Consider the following 21,121-nt stretch of genomic DNA (forward strand, 5'->3'; position numbering starts at 1 on the left):
GACTATTTGGATTTAGGACTGAATAAGATGGATAAAAGGGCCTCCCAGGTACCTCGGGGGTAAAGAATCTGCTACCAACGCAAGAAACACAGGAGGTGCGGGTTTGGTCCCTGGGTCAAGAAGATCCCCTGGAGAAGGAAATGGCAACCCACTCCAGCATTCTTGCCTGAACAATCCCATGGACAGAGGAGCCTGGTGGGCCACCGTTCATGGGGTCACAAAGATATGAGTGAGCAACTGAGCATGCATACATGCAAGATGGATAAAATCCTTAACTTTCAGGAGCTTACTTTCTAATGAGGAAAGCAAACAACAAACAGATAAACAAGAAAATAAGAGGGAGGGGCACGATCTATTACGACAGGAAGACAGGGAGATGAATAATGAGTGTTGGGGTCAGGGTGCAGAGGGTTGGAGACTACCCAGATGGAGTGGTCAGTGAAGGCATTGCTGAGGAGCTGCCCTGTGTGGCAAGAAGCCAGCCAAGGGCAGATCTGGGACAAGAGTGTCCCAGGGAAGGGAAAGGCCAGTGCAGAGTCCCTGAGTCAGGAAGGAGCTTAGAGTAATTGAGGAATAGAAGGAAGAAAGCAAGTGTTGGCTGAATTACAGTGATCACGGTGGAGGGTGGTACATGATGCTGTGGGAGGAAGGCAGGGTCCGTTATGCAGGGCCAGTTAGGTCTGAGTAAGGAGTTTGGGTCTTGTCTGGATTTAAGCACGGGCGTGACATTCTCTAGTTTTCCGAAGGATCACTTTGTTCTATGGAGAGTGGGTGAGGGGGCAACACAGGGGTGGGGATCGAGAGAGTGTCAAGGGGCTCCTTCAGGAGCTCAGGCGAGACAGGAGGGATGGAGGGGCTGGAGAGGGGAAAAGTAGTCCGGCTGGGAAGGTTCTGGAAGTAAAGTTGACAGGCTTTGCTGAAGGACTGCATATAGAGGGCTGAGAGGAAGAGAGGAAGTGGAGTGAATCCTGGGATTTTGGCATGAACAACTGAGAGAAGACTGCAGGAAGAGTGTTTCTGGGCTCACGGTGGCAGATTAGGTATTTGTTGGCACTGTCCCTTATAGGTGCCTAGGGAAGTGTGACAGGCTGTTAGGGGAGAAACAGATACAATTCAAATTCCACAGTCAATTTTATTAAACATAATATATCACATGCATATTGTAATACACGAAGAAAGACAAAAGGCACATGGGAAAAGTGCCTTTTCACAAAACTGTGAAAAGTAAATCTGGACCAAGTGCTTTTGGTGGAAAATCCCATGGATGGAGGAGCCTGGCAGGCTATAGTCCCATGGGGTCACAGAGAGTCCGACATGACTGAGCGATTTCATTTTGTGCTTTTTCAGGTGGGGATGGGGACACATGACTCCTAAGGGGAAGTGCCATGCCTTGGAATCTCTGGCTTGGGAGGGGGTGTGGGGAGCGGGGTAGTGTAAAGGGGAAGAAGATAGATGTTAAGATTTTTCCAGTTGTGGACATGTCATTATGTTTGTTAGTTTGGTTTTTAATGTTTGCTGCTCTGCCTCATAACAGAGAAAAGAATTTGAGAAAAAAATATTTAGAAATGTGGCAGGGAACAAAAGTCAGGAGAAAGTATATTCACAAAGGCATATCAGCAAGGCTGTCTCCACTGCTCCGCCTGGGCTCTGAGGGAGCTTCCTGAGAGGGTGAAGTAATCCAAGATGTCGAGCTTTAATCACCACGGATTATCCAAGGATATGGTCACATTATGCTCCCAGGGGGACAACCTTTGGCCTCTTAAGTCATCCACTTGCTTTCAGTTTGGAAAGAGCTCACGCAGTGAAGGGGTATGTTTTAGAGCCTGAGGTGGTGAAGGGTCAGTAACACAGACGTTAGAGCAAAGGTTGAATGTACTCAGAGCGTTAGACCAGAGAAGATTCGGGTTGGGGTCACGGTGGGCAAACCTTGGGAAGAATCCTTTGGAGGGGGTGGAAGCCAGCAAAACTGGCTGTGTCTTTGAGGATCATTCAAGCAGTGTTCATATGTCACAGACACAGTGCTTGCTAACGCCTCCATGAAAGATCCCATCTCGACATTCCAACAACCCTTTGAGGTAGGACTGTTTCCTGGTTTACCACAAAGAGGAAAGTGAGGTTTTAGGGAGATGAAGTAACTTGTTCAATGAGGTCACACAGCTGGTGGGTGTGGAGTCGGGATTTGAATTTGGATGTTTTGCAAGGTGAAGTCTGGGCTCCTGACCCCCACGGCCTCTTTGTCCCATACCCTCTCCATCCCAGCCCCTTGCCCATGGCAAACCATCTTGTCCCTTAGGTTCAATCCTGTCCTCAGACAGGAGTTTCCAGCCACTCTGGCCCCTTGGGCTCCAAATGAAGTCCCTCATGCCCAGTGCTGGGTCCTGCCCCCTGCCATTTCCTGATTTTACTGGACCTGATTGCTAAGTCCCCAGGGCCGAGTACTTGAACTTCAACCCAAAGACTGGTACCCCCTCTCTGACCTGGCCTTGATATCTTTCCTGTCTGAACATGAGGTGATACTTGTCCTTAAGTGCCCCCATTGCAGTTCTGGACACCTACTATCTGTCCCCGTATCTCTGGGGCGTGTGTCCTGGGATCACAGTGATCTCCCAACCTCACAACTTGTCACCCGACTTGACCCTCTTCCTGGCTCTGGCAACTGGGACTGTGTTGCCAGCCCCAGCCCCGCTCCAGGGGAGAGGCCTGGGTTTCACTGCAAACTAGGCACCAGCCTATTCCATGGAATGCCTACAGAATAAGGTCCACAGAGGCTGGTTGCTGTTCAGATTTGTAGGAGTTATTTTTTGTTTTTTATTTTTCTTTAGTTTGCAGATCTTGAGAGCTTCCTATGTGCCAGCACTGGATTAATCATGTAAAGTGGATTCCCTCACATCACCCTCAAACAGCCCTCTGAGACATGAACAGAAGCTGTGGTGATTGCTATTACTGTACTGGCCTTTTCCCAGGCCAGAGACTCTGCTAATGTGCCCAGAATCACCGAGACCCCTGAATCAAGACAAGCAGGCTCTTCTCTGGCCAGAAGCCCCACCTCCAGTTCCTATCTCACTGCCTTTCCCGAGCCTGGGCCAGACTCGAGGCCCTGTGACTAGAAGGAGGTGACCCCCTCCTCCACGATGCAGCCTGGTTCTGCTCTCACACAGTGACCCATGGGTCTCCTCTGGACCCTGTAGGAACAGCTTCAGCTGCCCCAAACAAGGGTTGATCTGCAGATTCTCACAGACACTGACCCTGAGCCTGACCCACTCAGCTGCTGTCTACAGCTGAACACTCTTCCAAGAGCTCTGGGTGGGGAGGGCCTGACTGTTCCCTGACCCAGGGAAGGTGCAGCAGACTTGGTGATGTTCCCAATCTCCTCTGAAGGCTGGGCACCCTGAGGGGCAGAGGTACCTGGGAGCCCTAGCTCCACTATCCACCACCTCCCTGTACCCTTAGCACTAAGCCACACAAGAGTCATTGTCCAGTCAGAAAGAGAACCACTCTATGACTTGTGAACAGAGGGACATAGGAAGGGAGTTACACAGGTTAAAGAAGATCCTATAAGCACCACAGGGATTAACAATAGCAAAAAGACACTCCAGTCTCTAGGTTGGAGGAACGCAGGGAAGCGGCAATGTTACTAGTGCTGGTATCTGAAGCTATCTGACAGAAACTGGAAGCACAGCCAGGCCTTCCCAAGGCCAAGAGGGAAGGGACATCCAGCAGAGGCTGGAACCATGGAGGAGACCAGCCAAGGCAGAGATGCAGCCTGAAACTGACAGAGGGAGAAATACCCTAGACTTCTCCTCGCCTCCTTCCTGCCAGTGTCTCCCATTGGCCAAACATACCAGAAAATCAGAGGTCAGAGGAGCCTGGGAAATGTAGTTCTCTGTAGTACACAGCAGAGCTGGTCAGGGAATAAATGTGAGAGCAAGCAAGCAAATGACTTAACCTCTGGAGATGTGAGCTCATAAGGGGTGGATGCAACTCCTGAACCCGCTCTGGCCTCAATTTTTCTGAGGCTCAAGGCTGTTCCAAACCTTCAGCCACTGAGCTCCCTTCCAACGCATAGGCCTCAAGGTTGCCCAGACCCCTGATGACAGATGCATGGGTCCAAGGCAGGGAACCCAGAACCACCACCCTGAGGTGCCCTGGAAGCATGGGAGCTGCCTGAGACCTGACAGAATAGCATTCACTAGTGCTGCTGCTGCTAAGTCACTTCAGTCACATCCGACTCTGTGCGACCCCATAGACGGCAGCCCACGAGGCTCCCCCGTCCCTGGGATTCTCCAGGCAAGAACACTGGAGTGGGCCTGAGCCCAGCATAAATCAGAGCCCACAAGGACAAATCTAATCTCCCCCTCTCTTTGTTCCTGAATCTGCTGCTGGAACCTCCAGCAAGAAGCTTTGGTCCCCAAAGCTGCTGGGTCTCCTGGGAACACCCTGAGAAGATGCTTCTGGATGCAAAGGGCCCTAAGCCTATGAGCAGAGTCCTGCTTCAGTGCACCTGCATGCCTGATTATCGCCTGAATCCCTGAATCGCTGCCTGACTTGTCCTGATGCAGTGAACTGCAGAAAGTCCTATCACCGTGGAGAGACAGGAGAATCTAGGACACTCCTGCCCGTGACTGGGATTGCCCTGGATGGGAATGCTGCCCACCCTGACCCAGATGCAGCACCAGGGATCCAGAACAGGGGAAGTCCCAAGAATGCTTTTGGGGTGTAACAGCAGCCTCTGAGCGAAGGGCTGGAACCAGTCTCCACCAGGCCCATACGAGCAGGGGGCTTCATTTACATGAGGGAGTGGCCAGGCCTCGTCACCAGCCCCTATACTGAGAGAAAGACAGGCCCTGCAAACCTTCCTCCAAATGCCACATCATCTCCCCTCACGTCCCCATAATAATGATAAGTATGTTTATTGAGTGCTAATGAGCCGGGCCCTGGCTCATTTTTTCCTCAAAAGAACCCTGTGAAACAGGTCCTATGGAGATCCTCACGGATGGTCAGAAAATATGGCCCACAATCTAACAGAAGTTTGATGACAACAATAGTAACAATAGCATAAAAGAGAACGATGCTCCCCAGCGATCCAAGGAAGGAAAATTAATGTCTAATGAAGTAGTGAGTGAAGTGGAGACACATGAAGGGCTTTCACAGGAAATAGACATGAAGCTAATTCTTCAGAGGAGATTCTTCACCAGGGCAGCCAACCCACACTCTGGCAGAAGATGGACTGGGGGAGGGGGGACCTTCTGTGACCCGCATAATCTCCACACAGAAGAGTTCACATCAAAAAATAAAACCCTGGTACTTGGATTCTCTCAAAAATTCAGGATGCCTGGCATCACTCGGCCCTCATTCTGATGTGGCAACACTGGCCGAAGCAGAGCAGCTGCAAGCTCCTGTAGCTGGAGTGTGCTCGCGCTGGTCTATCATAGTTCCTGCCACCCCCTAGGGTCTTTCACCTGACCCTTCCTTCCATTTGCACCTCCTGCCCGGCAGCCTCTGTATTTCAATCTGACAGGGGGCGCTTCCAGGCCCAATCTCAGCTGATAGAGCCCTGCTGCCACCTAGTGGTCAGAGTTCACAAGTTCCCTCACTACCCAGCTGTGATCCACCACCGTTCACTAGCGTTTCATTCAATCTTCTCACTTAACCTGCAAGAAGAGGAATTGTACACACTTTACAGATGAGAAAAACATCTGGGACACTCATGCCCATGTCTAGGATTGCCCCGAATGGGAAAGGTGCCCACCCTGACTCAGAAAAAGGAAGTTCAAAAATTACTGATAAGAAAAACAGAAGACCAAGGGGCAGGCTGGGGACCCTCATCAAACTTCTTCACATGCAGAAACTTGTAGTAAATGAGTTTGCTACTTGCCTATGGCCAGGTAGGCCCTGAACTCAGGGGTTTTAAGGCCAAGTGCTGGACACTTATACCACAATACTGCTTCCCTGGGCCTGAGAAGTCTTCCCTTTCCCCTTCCCCAATCCTGTGTGCTTAATCACTCAGTTGTGTCCGACTCTTTGAGACCCTATGGACTGTAACCTGCCAGGATTCTCTGTCCATGGAATTCTCCAGGCAAGAACACTGACGTGGGTAGCCATGCCCTTCTCCAGGGGATCTTCCCAACCCAGGAATTGAACACAGGTCTCCCGCAATGCAGGCAGATTCTTTACCACTGAGGTACCAGGGAAGCCTGGTGGCTCAGACAGCTCCCCAATCCTACTTATCCACAAACCCAGCACCAGTCCCATTTCCTCCAGAAAGTCTCCCTGACCCCCTCAGCATCCCCAAAGCTCCTCCTTGTCTGAACATCTAGAAGACAGGGCCATAACAGCTTCTGGGGCTGATAGTATTCTGCCTTGTGGTGCCAGGTAACTGCTTGATGCTCATATGTCCTTTATAGCTGGATGGGAGATACCTGGAGGCAGGCTTTGGTGTTCTGATCCCATCTGGGCGTTATCTGAGCAACGTGTATTGAACATTTATAACTTGAGGCATGTGACAGATGCTTAGGGAGATCCAGGGATGAACTAGAACTTGCATCCTAAACCACAATCCCAGGTGTGTCACTCTTCTGCTTGAAACCCTTTAGAGCCCCCTGACTGCCTTCACAATAAACCCCAAAGCTCCTTACCATGCACGGCTCACTAAGCCATCTCCCACCACACCCACCACCCCTACACACACCATGTGTTAAAGCCTTACAGCATTTCAGTTCCCTGATGAGCCATACTTGCTCTTATCTCTGGACGTTTGCACATGCCCTCCCTCCCACCTTCATCTATTCCATTTCCAGTCAGCTTGGATATCACTTTTTTCAGGAAGCCCTCCTTAGCCACCAAGTCTAAGTCAGCAGCTGGCCTCCCCCTGGGCTCTGGTGGCACCTGTTATCACCTGTAACAACTAACACTGCGTAACTGTTGCCTGGCCTGCCTCCTTCATCAGACTATAGGCTTTGGGAGGGCAGGGTCCCGATCTTGGACTTCTCACTGCATCCCCAACAGCCAAGGCCGACTCCTGGAGGCACTGAAGATACGCAGTAGACACTCATTGAACGAACACAGGAATAAATGAGGTGCCATTTTTATACAAAGCAAGTGTCTAGTGAACAAAGGTCACAGTGACTGGCCCTCCAATGGTTAGAGGCACACAAATTTCAGCGACATTTCATCTTTAAGACCTTTATTCCCAGTAGTTGACATCAGTTATTCACCAAGTTAGAACTCACCACATTAACCAAGACTTTGCTCATCTTTTTGAGCATTGAGATACTGTAATCTGGTCCCCATGTTTAAAACTAGGTTGGCGCCCAAAAAGTTAAACTTCATTGCAGGGAGCAAGAGGCACCCTCATGTATCCGTCTCCAACCCTTGGAAGTGTTGTTCAAGTCACAGGCAAATACCTTTGCGAGTCTATGTGATGGCCCAGCATTGAAATAAATAAGACACAGTGCAATGGTCCTAGGCATCTGGAGGGGAAAGGCACATTACACTGAGGCCCCTGGAGAAAGTTCAGGCCGTTCTCCATATTCTCAGTTGTGCATTTCCTCACCCTTCAGTGACTTTTAATCTCATCCCCTGGTATGAAAAACCACAACCCATGTGGTACTGAATACATTTTTATTTTCCTTTTGTGAGACAGATTTGGTTCCAAGTATATTTCGGCTTTCTCCCTTATGCCTACAAGAACACCCAGTTTTGTTCAGGTCCCTTTTAATGGCACTTGATAAATATACATTCTAGGACCTGAAAGAACAGGCTGTCCTGTTTCAAACCTCCTCTCAAGCTACCTGTTTAAAGCATCTCAGCAAGTATAAAGTTCGGATGGGGCACATCCTAGGTCAGAGCTTATGACCATTTCTGACCTCAGGTCTATCTCAACCAGCACTGTGTGTCCAGGGCAGAGATCTCCAACCCCGGCCACACACTGGAAGTACTTGAGGAGCTCTCTGATTTCCTGAGGTTTGGCCACACTCCAGACAAATTGCATCAGCATCTCTGAGTGGGAACCTTGCTTCAGTCATAGTTGAAAGCCGCCCCTGTGCAAAAACTAGGCTCTCAAAAGTACTGTAGAACCACACTGGTTCTGCCACAACTGGACTTCCTATTTTATTGCCTGCTCTCCTGTGCTTCTTGTTTGCATCAGAAATCTGAGCAGGGAAGACAAAGGAAAATGAGTCGTGAGCATCTTAGTTTTGTGCTGGGTGAAAGGTTGTGGGGACTGAGTTTCTCTTGCATTATGTATGCAGCCTTCATGCTTTCACAAGCCCAGAGGAGGTAAGTTGCAGACTATCTGACACAGACATGTATACACTTATTAACAGCTCTCCAACAACCAGAACGAACAGTTTTAGGCACTACAGTTATAATACAGAGATGTTCTTGGAATTAAGTCTAAACTGCCACCTGTTTTTACACATAATTCTAAAGTGGATTTGTTCTGAAATTTGTCATTTGTTTTAAAAGGTACACTGAATCACCTTATCTCTTTCTTGTGAATCTTGCAACTTATCTGAGTCCAAAGCGACAACTTAGAAATGATGATTCAACAGCTGCTGCACCCAAATTTACCCCGGTAGTCTTCCTTGAATAGGAACTCTTTTGAGAGGCTTCAATTTCTAGGTTCTAGAAAGGGATGACAATTAATGTGATCTCACCAAGTTCAAAAGTTTGGTTACCTAGAATGCAGCATGGGGAGGGATCCTGGGTTTAAAGGAAAGAATGCCACACTGATTATTACTGTTGGTCAGGGGCATGGGCATGGAGCGTGGCCAGTTGATGCCTGGGGCCATCCTGAGGCCCTTCCTGCACACTCTGAAATTTTACATTTATGTCACACTTCATGATTCACAAGGAGCTTCCACAATTTTGGCATCTCCTCATTCTCATCACAAGCCTGAGTTAGGTCTTAACAGATGTGAAAACTGAGTTGTGTCCTGTGTCTGAGGTTCCACAGCCAACTGACATCACCTCCACTGTGACCTCCAGGCCCTCAGCACCCTCCTGAAACCACCGGGGGTTCCCCTGGCTCCCCTTCTTCCAAAAATAGGAAACCAAGTCATTACCCACCCACCAGGTTACCTGTTTCACAGTTTCCTCTGTGATTTGCATGGCCCTTTGTCCCCTAGTCCAGAGAACACAGAAGCAGTGTACAACTGCTGCCAACCTAACACACACCTCAACTGTACAACTTCACACACCCCACCTAACACACCCTCAAAAACCCCTCTCCCCTGGAGCAGCCTCTGCATGTGCCTACACACATTCCAGAATCGTGACTTGCTCACACCCACTCCAGGCCCAGCCAAAAAAGACTCTTGGGAACCTTTCTACTGCCCTGACAAGCCCTCACTCCCTGCTAGAGAGGGCTTCTGTGTGTTCACTGCCCAAGGTAATTCAGCTCCAACTGTGGAGAAATAAAAGCCAACTGGTTGGCTGTAGTGTCTCTGTATCACAGGAAGGAAGTGAGCTGTCAGGCCAGGCAGTTCTGAACTCTCCAGGGGCCCTCCATGCAACCACACAGCACACAGCTAATGCTCATCTAGGTGACCCACTCCCGCGGATAGGCCGGGGCAGGAGCACAGCTAAGACTGGCCACAAGCAAGTCCTGGCGCATCAGCTGGGAGCTGCCATCCAGGGTGCCGTGACTCAGATTGGAACGCCCTCTCCAGGCAGACATAATGAGCTGCCCTGGTTTGGCCTTTCACGCCTACCCACACCAGGCATTCCGCAAGGCTCATCTCCCTCTTCTGGCAACCTTCTCCGTGCCCTTCACCCCACCCTGACCTGATCTCCCCATTCACCCCCATGTTCTCTTTGCTTCTTTTCCTTCCCAGGGTCACAGCCTCTAACCCTCTTGAAACATGGACTTCAAGGAGGGCACCCTAAGAAAGCAAATTCCAGCCCCACGGCGCTGGACTTGGGGCCCTGGCCAGGAAGCTGGAAGGCACGTAGCCCCTCTGTCCGTTCACTTCCACGAGGCTCCATTCTGGGTTCCCCTTCTTGTCCTGGGCCTCCAGCACAGTCACCCGCTGGCCCGCCTCCAGACTCACTTCATGGCTGCTTCTGGCCACGAAGGGGTACATGGCCACCACCTGAAACACATGGGGAATGATACAGAGGTGGTCAGGGTGAGAAGACGGACAAGCCCAACCCAGAGAGGCTGTTTACCCTCTTCCCCGACACCTGACTCAGCGGCTGGGCAGTCACCGCCTCCCAAATGCATCCTTTGTCCAAAGATGTCAGCTACTTCCACTCTGCTAATACCTACTGGATGGCAGGCTCTTTGCCTGGTTTTGATTTTCACAGTTCTATAATTCTATTTCCTCCTTCTTTCAGATAAAGAAATGGAGACTCAGAGATGTCAAGGAACTAATTCAAAATCACACAGCAGTGAAGCTGACCTGTCTGACCTCAGGAGGGGTGGTCTCAGTCCACTGCTGCCATCCTACTGAGCAGAAGACTCAGAGCCCCTTCCTCACAACCCTCCTTAGATCCAAGGGTGTCATCTGTCCAGGCCAATTTCCCAGCTTGGTGTAGAGACAGGAAGGATGGTTGGGCAACTTTGTTACTTTTTAGGGAAAGGGTCCCCCAAAAAAGACAATCATGGAGGGGAGGGCACTTAGGATGATATTTTACCTCCCTGGGCCTCAGTTTCATCATCTGTAAAATGGAAGTATGATATCTTTCCCTCCAGGTAATGGTGGGAACTTAATGAATGAATGCCTGTGCCTGGTACATAGTAAGGGCTCAACAAATGCAGGCTGCTTTGTTAATAATATTACTATTATTTTGGCCATGCCATGCAGCTTAAGGGATCTCAGTTCCCTGATGAGAGATGGAACCCAGGCCTCACGAGTGAAAGTGCCGAGTTCTAACCACGGGACAACCAGGGAATTCCCTGCTTCGGTTATTTTTACCATGACTTGTTTTTTTGGCTGCACTGGGTCTTTGTTGCTGTGGTTTTCTCTAGTTGCTTTGCTTCTCTAGTTGTGGTGTGTGGGCTTCTCTTGTTGCAGAGCACGGGCTCTAGGATGTGCAGGCTTCGGTGGTGTGGCTCCCAAGCTCCAGAGCACAGGCTCAACAGCTGTGGTGCATGGGCTCAGTTACCTCATGGCACGTGGGATCTTCCCGGATCAGGGGTCAAACCCGTGTCTTCCGCATTGGCAGGCGGATTCTTTACCACTGAGCCACTAGGGAAGCCCCTAGCATGACTTTTATCACTATGGGCCAGGAACAGTCAGAGGCAACAGGGGACTGGAATGACCCCATGTGAGTCCCACTGAGCAGACCCACAAACAAAGAGGAAGCAGCTGATGTCTCTGGGCTGATGGACAGCTGAACTCTCCACATGAGCCCCTTGGTGGGGGTTCTGGGGACACCATCCACACTGGCTGGCGATGCGGTTGAGTTGGGTGGCCAGCCTCCCTTGTGGGACCCTTGTGAGTCCTTTGCCGATGGGTGGGTGTGTCCAGCTGGAAGCAGCCCTGGTGTAGCACTTCTAGCTAATTCTCCTGGCACTGGCCTGAGAACCTTCTCAGCATGTGCCAGAGCTGTACATCACAGCTTCCACGGGCTCTATGCAGCCCTCCCTCAGCCCACTCCAGGCTCCCCGGCTATTCACTGCAAGCCTCTGGGCCCCTGCCCCTGGGCCTGGGTCCTTTCTGCTGCTCATTCATCACCTGTGAAGCTCCTCCTCCATAACAGTGCGTGCTGCCTCCATTTACTTACACTCCCATGTGCCAGCCGCTAACTACCTCAATCAACTCAGCAACCCCACTAACCTTCTTCCCCCTAGGATTTGGCTCTGCAAAGCCTTCCCATCGCTTTTTTGCTTTGAGATATAATTCACATACATATATTCCACCCTTTCAAAGTGTACAATTCAGTAGTTTTTAGTATGTTCTCAAGGTTGTGCCACCACCATCACTATCTAATTCCAGAACATCTTCATTACCCCAAAAAGAGACCCTAGATCGCTTAACAGTCACTTTCCACTCCCCTTGCCCTGAGCCCCTGGCAACCACTGGTCTACTTTCTGTCCCAATGTAACTGTCTATCCTACACATTTTGAATAGAGAATCACACGTTACATGGTCTTCTGTATCGAGCTACGTGTGGTAGCATGTGCCAGAACGTCATTCTTTCTCTTGCCTGAATAATATTTGAAATTGCATGGATATGCCAGATTTTGTTTATTCTTTTATCAGTTGATAGACATAGGGTGTTTCCACTTAGGGACTGTTATGAATAATGCTGCGATGAACATGCATGCACAAGTTTCCCATGGTTTTTTGAGAAAGACCGACACCTTTGCCAAAGCCACAGGCCCCAGTGGCTGGCCCCACCTCACCTCTTCAACAGCACCTCACTGCCCCTACCTTGCTGGCTCCACTCAGTTCCTTACTAACCGTGTCCTCCCCAGCCCTGGGCCTTTGCATTTGCTGGACACGTTTCCAGAGAAGCTCTTCCCATTCACACCCCTTTATCCAATTACTTCCTATTCATCCTTTGAATCTGATCAAAAGCATGCTTCTTTTCAGAAAAACCTTCCCTCATCCTATTCCTCACTTAAGGCTCTGGCACCTATCACTAATAGAACTTTAAGATCATTGATATGATTATTTTATTAATCACTGTTTCCCCTACCTCCTAGATTATAAATTTGAGGAAGGCAAGGGCCAAGGCTGACCTCTGCTCATCACTGTATCTCTCATCCAACACAGTGCCTGGTGTATACTGAATAATTAATGCATGACTAAATGAATGAATGAAATAATCCCACGTGCTGTGCTTACTGGACAGTAAAGCTCTGCTCTTGACATGGCAGGGACGAGAGTCTCCTTTCTCCAAGTACATGCCTGGCCAGGACACTGGTGTGGCCACTGACCAAGGCCCTGGCCCCTCCACAGGGTAGTAACTCCTCCTGACAGGATGAAAATCAAAGCCCCGCTCCAGATGGCCCCCACCGCTCTCCTAGGCTCACCTGGGTCACAGTTGGGACAGAGGGGACTGGGGCTGAGGTAGGCTCTGGTGTCTGATGTTGGGAGTCTCTGTGAGGCCTCGCCTGCCCTCTGAGCTCCTCCTCACCGGAGACCACATGGTACACCTCCAGCTTTCCAGCTGGCACGTATCCTCGATGTCCTGCGGGACATACAGAATGTTATCTGGCTGTGGATCACCCCTTTCAGTGGCAGAGGAAGTCACCGCCATTCATGGATGTGACTGCCTCCAATACAGCTTCTCAGCACTACAGTGGACCTTGAAAAGTCATCTCAGAACCTCACAAAACCTCTCACCCCACCCTGCTCTCACTCTTTCTAGCTTCTGCTTGTTTACCCCAGTGACAGGATGCTCACTGCCCACAGAGGCAACCCAGCTCATTTGGAACAGCTCTGGCAGAGACAAAAAGTTCTTCCCTGGACTGGAATGAAAACTGTTTTCCTGGTATTGGCACCTCTGGTCCCCTGTCCAAGCAAGGCTACTCCTCACTGCAGGACTGCCTTCCCAGGAGGCAGAAATTGCCTTTCCCTTCTCCAAGTGCCCCCAATCCCTTCTTGTAACAGCTACCCGAGGGGTGTTCTGGCTGCTGTTACTGTGAACGGCCGTCACCTTCTGAGAGCTTGCCTGGTGCTGAACCGCACTGGACCACCTAGTCTTCACATCAGTTCTCAAGGTCAGTTTTGTTATTTCCATTTTATTGCTGAACCAACAGGGCTCAGAGAGGCTCCATAACTCCTCTGGGATCATGCAGTTAGTAAAGTGCTGAGTTGGGATCCAAACCTGGTCTTCTTGACTCCAGGGGCCTTGTTTTAATCCTCATTCAGCTCAAGTTTTTCAACTTGAGTCCAGAGTTTCCCCTTTTATGATTTTTACCAGATCTGTACCGTCTTAATTTTTTAATAAACTTACCTTTTAAAACTTAGTGTTGTACTATACATTAATAACAATGAATAAAATCATGGGTTTCTATACTAGTTATATTTTTTCTAATGTACATTAAAATACTGAATTAAAGTATCTGAAATGGGGAAAAACTGTCTGCAGACCCCCTCCCAATATCCTGTGTAACCGTCATCTGTGGATCACATGCCCCTCTGTGGAAGACACTGGACATGCTGGGGCATCTCGTCCTGGGTTCATGGTGCCCCTTGCTTCCTGTCCTGCTGCCTCCTGGGGCCCCAAATCTGAGCAGCACACCAGGGACCTGACCAGAGCAGAGGGAGCAGGATAACATCAACTTCATTCTCGATGTCAGACTTCTGTCCCCACAGTTGGGATCCAACTGTTCCTTCTCCACATATCGCCATTCTTCAAGGTGATCCACAGAACTATGTCTACACCAGTGACTTGTGAGGTCCCCCAGGCAGAGTCCTCACGAGTCTTTGCCTTTCTTACACAGCACCAAGCACAAAGCAGGTGCTTGATACGGATGTTGCAACATAAGACAACTTCTCTTTATGGCATCTCATACACCACACTAAGCTGGCTATGTCCCCAAGCCCTCCATGTTCACCTGTGTTCATTCCCATCCTGGATCACCCACAAGAGTGCCCGTGTCTCCCCACTGGCTCTCATTGGGTGGTTTTCCCAAAGGGCGGGGAAGTGCCCCCTGAAGTCCCATGTACCTCCGGTGTCCACCAGCCATCGGCTGCTGTTGCCTTTGGTGTCCTTGTTTTGAAGGAGGGCTACGATGTGGCCCCGCGGCAGGGTCAGGTCCAGAGTCCCAGCCCCGCTGATGTTGCTTGTCACCTGGTACAGCTTTCCCGGGCCATACCTGCTCAGGAGCGCCTGCACCTGGCGTTCAGCCCCTGGAAGGAGTGGCTGGGAAAGGGAGAGAGACAGACACCTGTGCTGGAGCTGGAGGATTAAAGCTAACACCAGTGCTGGCCAACATGCTGACAGCCAGGAGTCCTGGGTCAAGTCCACCTCTGCTCCCCATAGACCCATCCCAGTCAGGGCAACAGCCTCCTCAATAACAAATGGACGGATCAGATGAGAAACACATGCTGTTAGTATCCAAAGGTATTTCAGGAGAAATGCATTCAGAAGAAAAGCATTTTAGAAGAAGCTTCTAAAATCCTTCTCTGGTCTAAATTTCTTGGGATTTCTAAAATCCTAAGTTAGTTTCTGAATCTCCCAGTTACAGAACTCCAGGACTGGGCCCTAAATTCTGCCCAAAGCATTAAGCTAAGCTGTCCCACAGGAAAATGCCTTACACACATCTTTCAACACCAGTGAGCAAGGCTATGAGTATCATGTCAGCACCAGCCCTTACTCACCTGGGATCTTAAATAGCCAGCACAGGGCTGACACACGTAGACCCCTCACACATGAGTGAACAAAGGAAATTCAGTGTTTTATTCCATTGGTTTTGAGTCCACAAGCCTTTATTGAGCCCCCTACCATTTACAAGGCATGGTAAGCCTCGTGAATGACAACAGAGTTTTCCTTAATGGAAATTGCCATCTAACCAAGGAGAATGATTCAGTGCACTTTCAGAGCATCTAGAAACTTGGCACTGTCTTTGTTTTTCATTCACTGATTCCAACTAAAGCATTAACAAGAAGGGACCCAGGAGATTGTCCCCTTTTGTAAAACAAAGAAGCTAAAAATATTGAATATAGATTTATTATATATTCTCTCTCACTAGATATACATGGATGGACATATATTCACTATACTCTATATGGCTATTTCCAGGAGGAGAGGTGCTAGGTGTAGGGAGGTAGGCAGAGATGCCCTTCAGGGACACTTGGGCATGGACTCTGCCATCTCCCTTACCTCCAACAGGTTCCTGAATCAGGATCAAGAACCAGGAGAATCCCAGGTTTCTAAACAGGCCCTCAAACAAAAGTGTAGAGACAGAGTAGCTCTTTTTCAGAATGGTGATGTTAATGCAAGTATGGGGTAGCAAACGTTTGTCTTCTTTCTCAAGTCTCTGCCCCTCCCTGTGTGAAGAACAGCAGCACTCTCTGGAGGCACTGGGGAGGCCTGCAAAGATTGCACTGGTACTCTCATGTCCTGGGGGGTGACCCCACTCCTCTGGGATCTGTTCAGTTCAGTTCAGTCGCTCAGTCGTGTCCGACTCTTTGTGACCCCATGAATCACAGCACGCCAGGCCTCCCTGTCCATCACCAACTCCCGGAGTTCACTCAAACTCATGTCCATCTAGTCGGTGATGCCATCCAGCCATCTCATTCTCTGTCATCCCCTTCTCCTCCTGCCCTCAATCCTTCCCAGCATCAGTCTTTTCCAGTGAGTCAACTCGTCGCATGATCTGTACCCGGAGCCAAATAAGTCAGGAATTTATAGGAAGGTGTGTGTCTGTGTATCTGTGTGTGTATGTTGCAGGGGTACATGAGGGGAGAGATGGGGAAGCTGGGGATGGGGCTGGGGTCATGGGAGTTCCTTCTCTTCCTACCAATTTGCAGCACACCAGGACTATGATGTTCCCATTTCTTTCTATTTTTAGGTATCTTCTCTTCTTTTTCCTGCAATCACCATGGCTTGCTTTCCCAATAAGAAAAAATGTTATTTTGTCTTAAGTAGAAAAAGATAGCGGTTTCCATGGTTCATCTGAGTGGCCGCCCGGTTCTTTATTTCCTTCACCCTTCCTCCCCTCGGGTCACAGGGCCCGTATAACAACCCCAACGAGTCCTCTGCTGGGCGTCTCAGTGTGGGCAACAAAGTGGGGAGAGCTCACTCCAGAAGGAGGCCACCCCACTTGAAGTGCACACACCCCTCTGATGCTCTTTGATGTCCTCTATGCTCTGGTCAGGTGCAAAGGCCACCTGTCTCTGCCCAGGTCTTCTGGGCTCCTTTAATGTTCCCCCATGTCTCTTGGGCCCCCTTCTCCCTTTGGGGGAATCTTGGACCTGTCTCCTGACCCTCACTTCACATCTCATATGTGACTGAATACAGTTTCAGTTTTCTCAAACCCAGGTTTCATCATACTCTGAGAGCCCCTTTACCCTTCAGTTACTTCAGTTACTAAAACATACATGATATTTTATATATTCTTTTCAAAATGTTTTAAAGTTTATATATCTTTTTAAAATTGTTCAGTTCAGTTCAGTCACTTAGTCGTGTCCAACTCTTTGCGACCCCATGAACCACAGCACGCCAGGCCTCCCTGTCCATCACCAACTCCCGGAGTTCACTCAAACTCATGTCCATCGAGTCAGTGATGCCATCCAGCCATCTCATTCTCTGTCGTCCCCGTCTCCTCCTACCCCCAATCCCTCCCAGCATCAGAGTCTTTTCCAGTGAGTCAACTCGTCGCATGAGGTGGCCAAAGTATTGGAGTTTCAGCTTCAGCATCAGTCCTTCCAATGAACACCCAGGATTGATCTTTAGAACAGACTGGTTGGATTTCCTTGCAGTCGAAGGGACTCTCAAGAGCCTTCTCCAGCACCACAGTTCAAAAGCATCAATTCTTCGGCTCTCAGCTTTCTTCACAGTCCAACTCTCACATCCATACATGATTATTAGGCTGATTTTATTTTTTTTATGGTTTTGTCTTTTTGTTTAATTGGAAGATAATTGCTTGATAATTTTGTGTTGATTTTTGCCATACAAAAATGTGTATCAGCTGTAAGTCTGCATATATTCCCTCTTTCTTGAGTCTCCCTCCCACCATGCCCATCCTACTCCATTATTTTATATATTCTTGAAGAATTCTTCAAGTGGACTCCAAGATACCCTTTCATTATATCATAGAGGAAAACTATTTTACCCCCCAAAAAAGCCTTTGGCCAGCCAAAGTTCTGTCAACCACAATGCAGCTGAAACAGTCTTTTGCAGTTAAAATTTTCATAGCAAAAAGAAAATCTAAATTACTTCTAATTCAAACATTTTATTTATCCTGAATGCTCGTATTTGAAGCAAGTTCTATGAGAGAGTGGTGAAGAAACAAGATTAATTTTGCTGAAAAATCTGAAGAAGTTGGAGGTTTCAGGGTGTTATTGCTTGTCTGTTATGATGTCATTAAGAGCAAAATGCTTAGGTTATCTTCTTAACCTGCTTTTATACTTATCAACTATGAAGAGAATGTGTGTGTGTGAGAGAGACAGAGAGATTTCCACCCCACCCCCACCCCCAGGTCACAGAAAGGAGAGAGGGAAAGGCAGCGTGTTTCTGGGGTCACAGGGAACAACTGCGAAAAGAAAAGGGGAAGGAAATAGGGGGCTGACCTCACCCCACTGGCAGGTGAAGGACTGGACAGTCTTTGAGGGGGAAGGAGGGACACTTACCTGTGTGGTGGGAGGTGGCAGCACTTTCTCGAAGTTCTCTTGAAAGGAGTGAAGCTGGTGACTGGTCTGGCTTAGTGCATCCTCCACTAGCTTCCTGAAGGCCGGCTCAGACATGTGGTGGTGGGGGAGCTGCGGGGCACAGACACTGTCACCAGAGCCCTCCTTAGCAGAGAGGAGACCTCTCTGTCAGGGAGACCCTGACAGCCACACTCCTGCCCCAGCTGTGTTAGGATAGGCCTTTATGTCTTTGTCCTGGTTTGGCCTGGGTACTGCCCCACCTTCCTTTAAGAAAGCATCCCTCTACAGGGGTCCAGTGGTATTGTTCCTTCTGGTCCCTGGCCACAGGACTGGCAGTCACAGCATTCCTTTTCTTATCTACCGTGATTGGTCAAGAAGTGAACAATGGACTAGAGCAAGGCCAATCAGAATCTTCCCATCAGATTTAGTACATGAAGGCTGAGAGTGATAGGATGAGTCTTCTTTTAGATCCTGAAATGTTAAGGTAAACACTTGGAGCTGTTGAGAGCCACTCTCTCCCACCTTGCAGAAAACGCCTGCTTGACAATAAAGCCAAACCAGAGAGGGAAACAGCCAGGAGATGCAGTGAAAGCCAGAGCCTCAACAACATTGTTTGTTGGGTCTCCCAGTTATATAATTGTATAATATGTTCTTTATGTCTAAGCTGGTTTGGAGCCTAAGGAGTTCTGAATAATGCTCCATCCTGGGACCTTGGCCCTCCTGGGCAACTCTTGCATTTTCATCAGACAGTCTAGAAGTGACCAAGGCCCCACAGCTAACAGAGACATGTCCTCTCTGTTGGTCACCAAAACCACCAGGGCCTTTCTTCTGCCCCAAGGATGCAGAGGGATTGAGATTCTACCATGTGGGCCTTTCCCAGGTTCCAGAGGACTGTCCAGGAGAATGGGACATGGGACACAGACAGGAAGCTGTATTCAATCATTAACAGGCCCTAAGATTCTATATTACAAGATCAATCAAGAAATGCCCTCTTTCTGGGATTTCCATGGTGGTCCAGTGGTTAAGACTCAGTGCAGAGGACACAAGTTCAGTCTCTGTTTGGGGAACCCAAATGCCACACAGCACATAGTCAAAAAAAGAAAAAAAGAAATCCCTCTTTCTGCTCTTATGAAGCTGACCTCCTCACTACAGTATCCTAGGATACTCCCGAGCCTTTCATGCTGCTGCTGCTGCTGCTAAGTCGCTTCAGTCGTGTCCGACTCTGTGCGACCCCAAAGATGGCAGCCCACCAGCCTCCCCCGTCCCTGGGATTCTCCAGGCAAAAACAATGGAGTGGGTTGCCATTTCCTTCTCCGACGTGTGAAAGTGAAGCCGCTCAGTCGTGTCTGACTCTTCGCGACCCCATGGACTGCGGCCTACCAGGCTCCTCCGTCTATGGGATTTTCCAGGCAAGAGTACTGGAGTGGGTTGCCATTGCCTTCTCCGCCAGCCCTTCATAGAGGGTCTGGCTGCCCCAGACAGAAGACTAGAGGGTGAGAAGAGAATGAGAAGATTATCTGATCAGATTTACCCTCTGCCTTCAGGAAAGAGAAATGCTTCTTTTTGCAATGGTTTGGGCTTAATTCAAAAACAGTGTCTAAGGACAGAACTCTGTACTAAATGCTGTGAGGGCCAAAAAGAAGAGAAGCTTAATGAGGGGAAACAGCTTCATCCATCACCCCAGCAGGATGCAGGCTCTGATAAGAGCTTAGGAGAAGCATATCCTGAAGGCTGCTGGAGTACAGAGGATGGGGAGATGGGTTCTCCCCCTGGAGAAAGGGGATTCTGAGAGCTTCATGGAGAAATTCATTTGTCCCTTCTTTGTGGAGGTCCTACAACATGTCAGGCACTGTGAAAGGTATGGCGGAGACGGGGAGGGACATTCTAGGCTGAAGAAGGAATCTATGCAAAGTGGCTGTGATCATACTCAGAAGTGGTGGGAGGCTACAGCCGCCGAGTGAGACTATGGGCTGGGAAGGTAGTGGTAAGGGTTCAGTTCAGTTCAGTTGCTCAGTCGTGTCCGACTCTTTGTGACACCATGGACTGCAGCACGCCAGGATTCCCTGTCCATCACCAACTCACGAAGCTTGCTCAAAATTGTCCATCGACGGGGTGATGCCATCCAACCACCTCATCCTCTGTCATCCCCTTCTCCTGCTACCTGAAATCTTTCCCAGCATCGGGGTCTTTTCAAGTGAGTCAGTTCTTTGCATCAGGTGGCCAAAGTTATTGGAGTTTCAGCTTCAGCATCAGTCCTTCCAACAAATATTCAGGGTTGATTTTCTTTAGGATGGACTGGTTGGATCTCTTTGCAGTCCAAGGGACTGTCAAGAGTCTTCTCCAACACCACAGTTCAAAAGCATAAATTCTTCAGTGCTCAGCTTTCTTTATAGTACAACTCTCACATCCATACATGACTACTGGAAACACCACAGGCTTTGACTATATGGACCTTTGTTGACAAAGTAATGTCTCTGCTTTTTAATATGCTGTCTAGGTTGGTCATAGCTTTTCTTCCAAGGAGCAAGAGTCTTTTAATTTCATCTTTTAATTAATGGCTGAAGTCACCATCTGCACTGATTCTGGAGTCCCAGAAAATAAAGTCTATCTATCACTGTTTCCATTGTTTCCCCATCTATTTGCCATGAAGTGATGGAACCAGATGCCATGATCTTAGTTTTCTGAATGTTGAGTTTTAAGGCAGCTTTTTCACTCTCCTCTTTCCCTTTCATCAAAAGGTTCCCCAGTTCCTCTTCACTTTCTGCCATAAGGGTGGTATCATCTGCATATCTGAGGTTATTGATATTTCTCCTGGCAATCTTGATTCCAGCTTGTACTTCATCCAGTCC

The 21,121-nt window shown here is 49.1% G+C and overlaps 1 protein-coding gene across 3 annotated transcripts in view; it reads right to left on the minus strand.

Moving 5' to 3' along the window:
- Window positions 1-7,606: 7,606 nt before the first annotated feature.
- The window catches only part of ARHGEF37 (Rho guanine nucleotide exchange factor 37), a 55,482-nt gene continuing 41,967 nt past the window's right edge, over window positions 7,607-21,121 (minus strand). For all 3 annotated transcript variants that reach the window (XM_055428917.2, XM_055428918.2, XM_055428916.2), the window contains exons 10-13: window positions 18,255-18,383; window positions 14,628-14,823; window positions 12,986-13,143; window positions 7,607-10,094 (exon numbers count right to left, since the gene is read on the minus strand). In XM_055428917.2, coding sequence (XP_055284892.2) covers window positions 9,885-10,094; window positions 12,986-13,143; window positions 14,628-14,823; window positions 18,255-18,383 — 693 coding nt within the window. In that variant the 3' untranslated portion in view covers window positions 7,607-9,884. The remainder of the gene's footprint in view (window positions 10,095-12,985; window positions 13,144-14,627; window positions 14,824-18,254; window positions 18,384-21,121) is intronic.

The sequence above is a fragment of the Moschus berezovskii genome, chromosome 8 (genome assembly GCF_049115385.1).
Source record: "Moschus berezovskii isolate FMDL1 chromosome 8, NW_MosBer_1.0, whole genome shotgun sequence".
NCBI lineage: Eukaryota > Metazoa > Chordata > Mammalia > Artiodactyla > Moschidae > Moschus > Moschus berezovskii.